The sequence below is a fragment of the Cyprinodon tularosa genome, unplaced genomic scaffold, assembly GCF_016077235.1.
Source record: "Cyprinodon tularosa strain WSP-4 unplaced genomic scaffold, ASM1607723v1 ctg996, whole genome shotgun sequence".
NCBI lineage: Eukaryota > Metazoa > Chordata > Actinopteri > Cyprinodontiformes > Cyprinodontidae > Cyprinodon > Cyprinodon tularosa.
The window spans coordinates 91,885-105,195 of NW_024039780.1; the positions used below are offsets into that span (position 1 = coordinate 91,885).

The window sequence follows — 13,311 nt, forward strand, 5'->3', positions numbered from 1 at the left end:
ATGATGGATGGATGATGGATGATGGATGGATGATGGATGATGGATGATGGATGGATGATGGATGATGGATGGATGGATGATGGATGATGGATGGATGATGGATGGATGATGAATGATGGATGATGGATGGATGGATGATGGATGGATGATGGATGATGGATGATGGATGGATGGATGATGGATGGATGATGGATGATGGATGGATGATGGATGATGGATGATGGATGGATGATGGATGGATGGATGATGGATGATGGATGGATGATGGATGATGGATGGATGATGGATGATGGATGGATGATGGATGGATGGATGATGGATGGATGGATGTTGGATGGATGTTGGATGGATGGATGATGGATGGATGATGGATGATGGATGATGGATGGATGGATGATGGATGATGGATGGATGATGGATGATGGATGGATGATGGATGATGGATGGATGGATGGATGGATGGACGATGGATAGATGGATGGATGGATGTTGGATGGATGATGGATGGATGGACGATGGATGGATGGATGGATGGATGTTGGATGGATGGATGATGGATGGATGGATGGATGGACAATGGGTGGATGGATGGATGGATGATGGATGGATGGATGGATGTTGGATGGATGGATGGATGTTGGATGGATGATGGATGGATGGATGGATGGATGTTGGATGGATGGATGATGGATGATGGATGGATGATGGATGGATGGATGATGGATGATGGATGGATGGATGATGGACGATGGATGGATGATGGATGATGGATGGATGGATGGATGGATGGATGGACGATGGATGGATGGATGGATGGATGGATGTTGGATGGATGGATGGATGGATGGATGTTGGATGGATGGATGATGGATGATGGATGGATGTTGGATGGATGATGGATGGATGGATGATGGACGATGGATGGATGATGGATGATGGATGGATGGATGGATGGATGGATGGATGGACGATGGATAGATGGATGGATGTTGGATGGATGGATGGATGGATGGATGTTGGATGGATGGATGGATGGATGGATGATGGATGATGGATGGATGATGGATGGATGGACAATGGATGGATGGATGGATGGATGGATGTTGGATGGATGGATGGATGATGAATGATGGATGATGGATGGATGGATGTTGGATGGATAGATGATGGATGATGGATGGATGATGAATGATGGATGATGGATGATGGATGATGGATGGATGGATGATGGATGGATGGATGGATGTTGGATGGATGATGGATGGATGGATGGATGGATGGATGATGGATGGATGGATGATGGATGGACGATGGATGGATGGATGGATGGATGTTGGATGGATGGATGGATGGATGTTGAATGGATGGATGATGGATGATGGATGCATGATGGATGGATGGACGATGGATGGATGGATGGATGTTGGATGAATGATGGATGATGGATGGATGGATGATGGATGGATGATGGATGGATGGATGGACAATGGATGGATGGATGGATGGATGTTGGATGGATGGATGGATGATGAATGATGGATGATGGATGGATGGATGTTGGATGGATGATGGATGATGGATGATGGATGGATGGATGATGGATGGATGGATGGATGTTGGATGGATGATGGATGGATGGATGGATGGATGGATGATGGATGGATGGATGATGGATGGACGATGGATGGATGGATGGATGTTGGATGGATGGATGGATGGATGTTGGATGGATGGATGATGGATGATGGATGCATGATGGATGGATGGACGATGGATGGATGGATGGATGGATGTTGGATGGATGGATGGATGATGAATGATGGATGATGGATGGATGGATGATGGATGGATGGATGGATGGACGATGGATGGATGGATGGATGGATGTTGGATGGATGATGGATGGATGGATGGATGGACGATGGATGGATGGATGGATGGATGGATGTTGGATGGATGATGGATGGACGATGGATGGATGGATGGATGGATGTTGGATGGATGATGGACGGATGGATGTTGGATGGATGGATGATCGATGGATGATGGATGATGGATGATGGATGATGGATGATGGATGGATGGATGGATGGACGATGGATGGATGGATGTTGGATGGATGATGGATGGATGGATGATGGATGGATGGACGATGGATGGATGGATGGATGGATGTTGGATGGATGGATAGATGGATGGATGTTGGATGGATAGATGGATGGATGATGGACGATGGATGGATGATGGATGGATGGACGATGGATGGATGGATGGATGATGGATGGATGGATGATGGATGATGGATGATGGATGGATGGATGGATGATGGATGGATGGATGTATGGATGGATGATGGATGGATGGATGATGGATGGATGGATGGATGATGGATGGATGATGGATGGATGGATGGATGGATGGATGTTGGATGGATGGATGGATAATGGATGATGGATGATGGATGGATGATGGATGGATGGATGGATGATGGATTATGGATGGATGATGGATGATGGATGGATGGATGGATGATGGATGATGGATAGATGATGGATGGATGGACGATGGATGGATGGATGTTGGATGGATGGATGATGGATGGATGGATGGATGGATGGATGGATGATGGATGATGGAGGATGGATGATGGATGGATGGATGTTGGATGGATGGATGTTGGATGGATGGATGGATGGATGGATGGATGATGGATGGATGGATGTTGGATGGATGGATGTTGGATGGATGGATGGATGGATGGATGTTGGATGGATGGATGGATGATGGATGGATTATGGATGGATGGACGATGGATGGATGGATGGATGGATGTTGGATGGATGATGGATGATGGATGGATGGATGGATGTTGGATGGATGGATGATGGATGGATGGATGGATGTTGGATGGATGATGGATGATGGATGGATGGATGGATGATGGATGGATGGATGGATGATGGATGGATGATGGATGGATGGATGATGGATGGATGGATGGATGGACGGATGATGGATGGATGATGGATGGATGGATGGACGGATGATGGATGGATGGACGATGGATGGATGGATGGATGGATGTTGGATGGATGATGGATGGATGGACGGATGATGGATGGATGGACGATGGATGGATGGATGGATGGATGTTGGATGGATGATGGATGATGGATGGATGGATGATGGATGGATGGATGGATGGATGATGGATGGATGGATGGATGGATGATGGATGGATGGATGGATGATGGATGATGGATGGATGGATGGATGATGGATGGATGGATGGATGGATGTTGGATGGATGGATGATGGATGGATGGATGGATGGATGATGGATGGATGGACGATGGATGGATGGATGGATGGATGATGGATGGATGGATGGATGATGGATGGATGGATGATGGATGATGGATGATGGATGGATGGATGGATGTTGGATGGATGATGGATGGATGGATGTTGGATGGATGATGGATGGATGGATGGATGATGGATGGATGATGGATGGATGGATGGATGATGGATGGATGATGGATGGATGGACGATGGATGGATGGATGGATGGATGGATGATGGATGGATGGACGATGGATGGATGGATGGACGATGGATGGATGGACGATGGATGGATGGATGGATGGATGGATGGATGATGGATGGATGGATGGATAGATGGATGGATGATGGATGGATGGACGATGGATGGATGGATGGATGGATGGATGGATGGATGATGGATGGATGGATGGATGGATGTTGGATGATGGATGGATGCATGGACGATGGATGGATGGATGATGGATGGATGCATGGACGATGGATGGATGGATGGATGGATGTTGGATGGATGGATGGACGGATAATGGATGGATGATGGATGGATGGATGGACGGATGATGGATGGATGGACGATGGATGGATGGATGGATGGATGTTGGATGGATGGATGGACGGATAATGGATGGATGATGGATGGATAGATGGATGGATGATGGATGGATGCATGGACGATGGATGGATGGATGGATGGATGTTGGATGGATGGATGGACGGATAATGGATGGATGATGGATGGATGGATGGACGGATGATGGATGGATGGACGATGGATGGATGGATGGATGGATGTTGGATGGATGATGGATGGATGGACGGATGATGGATGGATGGACGATGGATGGATGTTGGATGGATGATGGATGATGGATGGATGGATGATGGATGGATGGATGGATGGATGTTGGATGGATGATGGATGGATGGATGGATGGATGGATGGATGATGGATGGATGGATGGATGGATGTTTGGGTGGAAAGGATGGATGATGGATGGAGGAGGATGGAAAGGATGATGGATGGAAAGGACGATTTTGGATGGATGATGGAAAGGGTGGGTGGATGGATGGATGGATGTTTGGGTGGATGATGGATGGGTGGGGTGATGGGTTGGGATGGAGGATGGAGGGTGTTGGATGGATGATGGATGGGGTGGGGGGGGTGATGGTTTGGGTGTGGGGTGGAAAAGGACGATGGATGGAGGGTGAAAGGATGGATGGATGGATGGATGGGTGGATGGATGGGCGATGGATTGGGTGGATGGATGGGGGAAAGGATGGATGGACGATGGATGGATAGATGAGGATGGATGGGTGGACGAAAGGATGGAAGGGGCAAAGGATGGAAAGGATGAAAAGGATGGAAAGGACATGGATTTGGGTGATGGATGGATGGGGTGGATGTTGGGTGGAGGAGGATGGATATGGAAAGGGTTTGGGTGGAATTAAAGGATGGATGATGGGTGGATGGAATGGACGATGATGGATGTTTGGGGGATGGATTTGGAAAGGAGTTGGAAAGGATGGATGAGGAAGGATGGGTGGATAGTTGGGTGGATGATGGATGGATGAAAGGAGGGGTGGATGGGGGTTTTTGGATGGATGGTGATGGATGGATGGATGGATGGATGGTGGGTGATGGAGGAGGGATGGATGGGTGGATGATGGATGGATGGATGGAAAGATGGATGGATGGATGGATGGACGATGGGTTGGGTGATGGATGGTGGATGTTGGATGGATGGGGTGGGAATTTGGGTGTTTGGGTGGATGATGGATGGAATTTGGGTGGATGGATGATGGATTTGGGTGGATGGGTGGGTGGATGATGGAGGGTGGGTGGTTTATGGATGGATGGATGGACGATGGATGGATTATGGGGTTTAAAGGATGGATGGTTTTGGAAAGGATGGGTGGATGATGGATGGGTAATGGATGAGGATGGATGGATGATGGATGGATGGATGGATTTATGGATGGATGGACGATGGATGGATGGATGGATGGAAAGATGGTTTGGGTTTGGGTGGAAGATGGATGGATGGGGTGGGCTGGATGGAAAGGGAAAAAGGGCGATGGATGAATGGGTGGATGGATTGGGTATGGAAAGGATGGAGGATTTGGGTGTGATGGATGGGTGGATGTGGGGTTTATGGGAAAATGGATTATTAAAAGGAAAGGTGGGTTATTATCATTATATGGATGGAGGATTATTATATTATTATTATAAAGTTAGGATTCATGAGGGGGTAAAAGGGGGGATTAAAATTTGGTGGATAGTGGAAGGAAAGGATGGTATGGCAAAGGATGGAAAGGATTTGGAGGAAAGGGCAGGAGGAAGATGGGAGGAGGATAGGAATTAGTGGTAGTGGCGGCGAGGTTTATTAGTGGTTTACGTTGGGTAAAGGATTTTGGGTGGCTGGAAAAGGGACGATGGGGTGGGATGGTTTGGGCGGATGGGTGGACAAAGGGGTGGAAGGAAGGAAGGCCCCAGGGAAAGGATGGCTGGAAGGGTAGGAGGACGATGGATTTGGGGAAAAATGATGGATTGGGCGATGGAAAGGATGGATGGTCGATGGATGGATGGGGTGGACAGGATGGATGGATTGGGAAAGGACGATGGATGGATGAAGGGGACGATGGAGGGATGGATGGAGGGTTAAATTTGGCTTTGGGCGAAAGGAAAGGATGGATTTGGGTGGATGGGGCGATGGTTTTGGGTGAAGGGAAAGGACGATGGGTGGATTGGGTGGATGGATGGGGTGGATTTGGGTGGAATTGGGTGGCCCATGGGTGGAATTTGGGTGGATGGACATGGATTGGGGATGGATGGAGTTGGATGGATGGGGTGGATGGATGATGGGATGGACGATGGATGGATGGAGGATTTGGGTGGAAGGACGATGGATGGGTGAGGGGTGGGCATGGGGGAAAGGGTGATGGGGATGGACGATGGATGGAAGGAAAGGATGGATGATGGTGGACGATTGGGGTGGATGGATGGGGGTGATGGTATTGGGCGGTGGATGGAGGATTTGGGTGGATTTGGGGGACGATTTAATTTTGGGCAAAGGGGTGGACATGGATGGACAAAATGGATGTGGGTGGACGATGGATGGATGGATTGGGTGGATGGATGGGTGGAGATGGGGGCGATGGGTGGATTGGGTGGATGGATGGATGGACGATGGATGGAAAGATGGATTTGGGGGATGGACGGATGGGGTGGAGATGGATGGATGGATGGACGATGGATGGATGGAAAGGTTTGGGTTGGGTTTATTGGGTGGGCGGGTGGATGGGTGGAAAGGATGGATGGGGCGATGGGATGGATGATGGATTTGGGCGATGGAAAGGGAAAAAAGGGAAAGGGTTGGGTGGTGGTTTATGGATGGGCAAAGGATGGAAAAGGATGGATGGATGGACGATTTGGGGGATGATGGATGGGCGAGGGGGATGGAAAGGATGGATGGACCCTTTTGGGTGGATTTTAATTATGGATGGATTGGGCGATGGATGTGGTGGAAAGGATGGATGGAGTGGGGTGGTTTGGGTGGGATGGATGGGTGGAGATGGGGTGAATGGATGGATGGATGGAAAGGGATGGGTGGATGGATGGATGGATGGATGATGGATGGTGGATGATGGATGGGAAGGATGATGATGGATGGATGATGGGGGTGATGGGTGGTGATGGATGGAAAAGGGTTTGGGTGGATTTGGGTTTTAAAGGATGGATGATGGAAAGGGGTGGGTGGGTGGATGGATTGTGGATTTAGGATGATGGATGGATGGATGATGGATGATTTGGGTTGATGGATGATGGATGGATGATGGATTTGGGTGGTGGATGATGGGTGGATGGGGGATGGAAGGGTGGATGATGGATGGATGAAAGGAAAAGGATGATGGGTGGATTGGGGATGGATGGATTGGAAAGGATGATGGGTGAGGATGGATGGATGATGGATGATGGATTGATGGATGATGGATGGATGATGGATGGATGGATGGATGATGGATGGATGATGGATTGATGGATGATGGATGGATGATGGATGGATGGATGATGGATGATGGATTGATGGATGATGGATGGATGATGGATGGATGGATGGATGATGGATGGATGATGGATGGATGGATGGATGATGGATGGATGATGGATGGATGATGGATGGATGATGGATGGATGGATGGATGGATGGATGGATTGATGGATGATGGATGATGGATGGATGGATGATGGATGATGGATGGATGGATGGATGATGGATGGATGGATGGATGGATGGATTGATGGATGATGGATGATGGATGGATGGATGATGGATGATGGATTGATGGATGATGGATGGATGATGGATGGATGGATGGATGATGGATGGATGATGGATGGATGATGGATGGATGATGGATGGATGATGGATGGATGGATGGATGGATGATGGATGGATGGATGGATGGACGATGGATGGATGGATGGATGATGGACGATGGATGGATGATGGATGGATGGATGGATGGATGGACGATGGATGGATGGATGGATGGACGATGGATGGATGGATGGATGGATGGATGGATGGATGATGGATGGACGATGGATGGATGGATGGACGATGGATGGACGATGGATGGATGGATGGATGGATGGATGGACGATGGATGGACGATGGATGGATGGATGGATGGATGATGGATGGATGGATGGATGGATGGACGATGGATGGATGGATGGATGGACGATGGATGGATGGATTGATGGATGGACGATGGATGGACGATGGATGGATGGATGGATGGATGGATGGACGATGGATGGATGGATGGATGGATGGATGATGGATGGACGATGGATAGATGGATGGATGGATGATGGATGGACGATGGATGGATGATGGATGGACGATGGATGGATGGATGGACGATGGATGGATGGATGATGGATGGACGATGGATGGATGGATGGATGATGGATGATGGATGGATGATGGATGGACGATGGGTGGATGGATGGATGGACGATGGATGGATGGATGATGGATGGACGATGGATGGATGGATGGATGGACGATGGATGGATGATGGATGGACGATGGATGGATGATGGATGGACGATGGGTGGATGGATGGATGGACGATGGATGGATGGATGATGGATGGACGATGGATGGATGGATGGATGGACGATGGATGGATGATGGATGGACGATGGATGGATGGATGGATGGATGGATGATGGATGGACGATGGATGGATGGATGGATGGACGATGGATGGATGATGGATGGACGATGGATGGATGGATGGATGGATGGATGATGGATGGACGATGGATGGATGGATGGACGATGGATGGATGATGGATGGACGATGGATGGATGGATGGATGGATGGATGATGGATGGACAATGGATGGATGGATGGATGGATGGACGATGGATGGATGATGGATGGACAATGGATGGATGGATGGATGGATGGACGATGGATGGATGGATGGATGGACGATGGATGGATGGATGGATGGATGGACGATGGATGGACGATGGATGGATGGATGGATGGACGATGGATGGACGATGGATGGACGATGGATGGATGGATGGATGGATGATGGATGGACGATGGATGGATGGATGGATGGACGATGGATGGACGATGGATGGATGGATGGATGGACGATGGATGGATGGATGGATGGACGATGGATGGACGATGGATGGATGGATGGATGGACGATGGATGGACGATGGATGGACGATGGATGGATGGATGGATGGACGATGGATGGACGATGGATGGACGATGGATGGATGGATGGATGGATGGATGATGGATGGACGATGGATGGATGGATGCGTTAGGAGGAACGGACTCGAGGCGACTCAGGCTTTAAATGAGAGGCCGGTCCTTCCAGGTCACCAGTGGGGCAGTCGTCCCGCCTCACTGTGTTCAGATCAGTGATTGGTTGTCCAATCAGAGGCCAGCTTTTCCGCTCTTAGATGTTTAACTCAGATGATGCGTTCAGACCAGGTCCGGTCAGATGTAGCTGTGACCACCGACCCGGTTCTGCCGTCTTTCAGAACCAAACGCTCCTCCTGGATGACGACACCAACATTTCCTCACATGTGTTCCTGAATCATATCAGCGTGAACTCTGCCCCCTCCCTGATGGACGCTCAGATGGACGCCATGTTCGGCCCTGAAGGCGTCTCCAAGGGGGAAACCTGACTGCTGTTGTGTCTGTGGAGCTGCTGGTGTTTACAGAGGCAGCAGACGTTCTGCTGAGGATCTTGTGGATTTGTTGAACAAACATGACACGTCCCATCCAGGAGGAGGAACTCTGGTTGGAGAAGAAGCTGCAGATGATTGCTTCCAGATGTCCCTGCTCTGACCTCTGACCCCACATTACTCAGATTACCTCTGAAACATCTGTTTTCTCCGTGGGGAGCGTCTCCTTTCTGTCAGGCTGCTGCTGAAGGAGCTTCTCCTGAGTCCAGAACCTTCAGACCATCTCCAGCTCCTCGTGTCGGACGGATTCGTTCCGTAAACAAATGATTGACTTAATGAGAAATGAAATGTTTATTACAGGCGTCTCCGCTGCTTTTATTGGCTGCTGTTAATGCTGGCAGGACTCAACCTTGTTCATGTAGCTTAAACACATTTTTATTATTGCCTAACTTCATATCTTTATGCTTTATTATATTCTTCTATTGTGTTTTTTATTGTTAGCCATGTTCAGCTCTTTGTTAGCAGCTGATTTGAAGTTTTCTAAAACTAAACACACAGCTGATGATGATGATTAACCAGTAACTGGATGTAATTTCCTTGCTGTAATGCTCCCATCGTCCACTAGAGGGTGCTGCTGTTCGTTCTCCTTCCCAGCCTCGCTGGTATTTACCTGGCAGCTGATGCCAGAATGGATCCAGAGTCCAGACCTGCATGTTTTATACTGTTTAAAAGCGACTAGGAGGCAGAATTAAATTTATACGGTTCAGTTTATAAATATAAATCTCCTAAATGGGCCCATTTAGCGGCGCTGCATGGAGGAGCAGCAGAGGATGGTAGAACAGAATTCCCGCAGGTCATTAAAGACCATTAAAAGTCATCAAATTATTACTTTCTGAATTAAGGCCTTAATATTCATTAAATATGATTATAATTAACAGAGCATTAAAAAACAGTAAATTAGAGTTAATCATTCCGTATAAAACGTTATGCTAAATGTTTGGAACGCGATAGAAGAAGACCTGCTAGCTGTAACTTTAAAGACCGTCCTTTTAAGGCGGCCTTATAGGTGACTTTGCATCAAACATAAAATGTTCATACATGTAGTTTTACATCATTAAAATATTAATAATGACTGTGGAACCAGAGGCTTTCTTTACTCTGATTGGATTACAGTGGGAACAGAAAAACGCTGGTAGGTGGATGATAGGCTGACAGGATGTCGGAGTTTCACATCCTACCCACCTGCTGATGACGGATGCGTTACAGGCGGGTTTAGACTGAGCTGTGGTTGGAAAATTAACATTTGTCTTTTTTCACATATTGATCTATTCTACTTAATGCCTGAGGGGGGAGTATTTGCAGAGAAGACATACTTATTACATTAACAAGCTGGATCCTTTCTCAAGGTTTGTTACAGTTTAATCAAAGTGTCTTTAGTTTGTTTGGACTCTGATTAATTTCCATTATTGTGAGTGACGAGGAACGGACGCTGCTCAGGCAGAACAGGACTGATTACCAGGCAGGATCCATGAACCGTTCTCTATGTCCATCCATCCATCCATCTTCCTCCGCTTATCCGGGGTCGGGTCGCGGGGGCAGCAGCTTAAGAAGGGAGGCCCAGACTTCCCTCTCCCCAGCCACTTCTTCCAGCTCTTCAGGAGGAACCCCAAGGCGTTCCCAGGCCAGCCGAGAAACATAGTCTCTCCAGCGTGTCCTGGGTCTTCCCCGGGGCCTCCCCCTGGTGGGACGTGCCCGGAACACCTCACCAGGGAGGCGTCCAGGAGGCATCCTAAACAGATGCCCAAGCCACCTCAACTGGCTCCTCTCGATGTGGAGGAGCAGCGGCTCTACTCCGAGTCCCTCCCGGATGACCGAGCTTCTCACCCTATCTCTAAGGGAGAGCCCAGCCACCCTACGGAGGAAACCCATTTCGGCCGCTTGTATCCGCGATCTCGTTCTTTCGGTCATGACCCAAAGTTCATGACCATAGATGAGGGTAGGAACGTAGATCGACCGGTAAATCGAGAGCTTCGCTTTTTGACTCAGCTCTCTCTTCACCACGACGGACCGGTACAGCGCCCGCTTCACGGCAGACGCTGCACCAATCCGCCTGTCGATCTCCCGCTCCCTTCGTCCCTCATTCGTGAACAAGATCCCAAGATACTTAAACTCCTCCACTTGGGGCAGGACACCCCCCCTGACCCGGAGAAGGCACTCTACCCTTTTCCGGCTCAAGACCATGGCCTCGGATTTGGAGGCACTGATCCCCATCCCGGCCGCTCACACTCGGCTGCGAACCGATCCAGCGAGAGCTGCAGATCACGACCTGATGAAGCCAATAGGACCACATCCTCTGCAAAAAGCAGAGACACAATCCTAAGGCCACCAAAACTGATCCCCTCAACACCTTGGCTGCGCCTAGAAATTCTGTCCATGAAGGTAATGAACAGAATCGGTGACAAAGGGCAGCCCTGGCGGAGTCCAACTCTTACCGGAAATTAGCCCGACTTACTGCCGGCAATGCGGACCAGACTCTGACACCGGTCATACAGGGACCTGACAGCCCGTATCAAAGGGCCCGGCACCCCGTATTCCCGGAGAACCCCCCACAGGGCCCCCCGAGGGACACGGTCGAACGCCTTCTCCAAGTCCACAAAGCACATGTAGACTGGTTGGGCGAACTCCCATGCACCCTCCAGGACCCTGCTGAGGGTGTAGAGCTGGTCCAGCGTTCCACGACCAGGACGGAAACCACACTGCTCTTCCTGAATCCGAGGTTCGACTATCCGACGGACCCTCCTCTCCAGCACCCCCGAATAGACCTTGCCGGGGAGGCTTAAGAGTGTGACTCCCCTGTAATTGGAGCACACTCTCCGGTCCCCCTTTTTGAACAGGGGGACCACCACCCCAGTCTGCCAATCCAGGGGGACTGCCCCCGATGTCCATGCAATGTTGAAGAGTCGTGTCAGCCAACACAACCCTACAACATCCAGGACCTTGAGGAACTCCGGGCGGATCTCATCCAACCCCGGGGCCCTGCCACCGAGGAGCTTTTTAACCACCTCGGCGACCTCGCCCACAGAGATTGGAGAGCCCAGTCCAGAGTCCCCAGGCCCAGCTTCCTCAATGGAAGACATGTTGGTGGGATTGAGGAGGTCTTCGAAGTATTCCGCCCACCGACCCACAACGTCCAGAGTCGAGGTCAGCAGCACACCATCCCCACTATAAACAGTGTTGGTGCTGCATTGCTTCCCCCTCCTGAGACGCCGGATGGCGGACCAGAATCGCTTCGGAGCCGTACGGAAGTCTTTCTCCATGGCCTCTCCAAACTCCTCCCACACCCGAGTTTTTGCCTCAGCAACCATCCGAGCCGCATGCCGCTTCGCCCGCCGGTACCCATCAGCTGATTCCGGAGTCCCACAGGCAAAAAAGGCCCAATAGGCCTCCTTCTTCAGCCTGACAGCATCCCTCACCGGAGGTGTCCACCAACGGGTTCGAGGGTTGCCGCCACGACAGGCACCGACAACCTTGCGGCCGCAGCTCCGATAAGCTGCCTCGACAATGGAGGAACGGAACATGGTCCACTCGGACTCAATGTCCCCCACCTCCCCCGGGATGTGTTCGAAGTTCTGCCGGAGATGGGAGTTAAAGCTCCGCCTAACAGGGGACTCCGCCAGATGTTCCCAGCAGACCCTCACAACACGTTTGGGTCTGCCAGGTCTGACCGGCA

General features: G+C 49.9%; 1 protein-coding gene across 3 annotated transcripts in view; it reads left to right on the forward strand.

The window, feature by feature from the left end:
• sugct (succinyl-CoA:glutarate-CoA transferase) overlaps positions 1 to 13,311 on the forward strand; it is an 81,237-nt gene that overhangs the window by 21,014 nt on the left and 46,912 nt on the right. Inside the window, exon 13 of one of the 3 annotated variants that reach the window (XM_038276100.1) lies at positions 9,435 to 9,978. The exons of the other annotated variants lie outside the window; for them this stretch is intronic. Coding sequence (XP_038132028.1) covers positions 9,435 to 9,581 — 147 coding nt within the window. The 3' untranslated portion in view covers positions 9,582 to 9,978. Of the gene's footprint in view, positions 1 to 9,434; positions 9,979 to 13,311 lie in introns of those variants that run through there. 3 annotated transcript variants of the gene reach the window in all.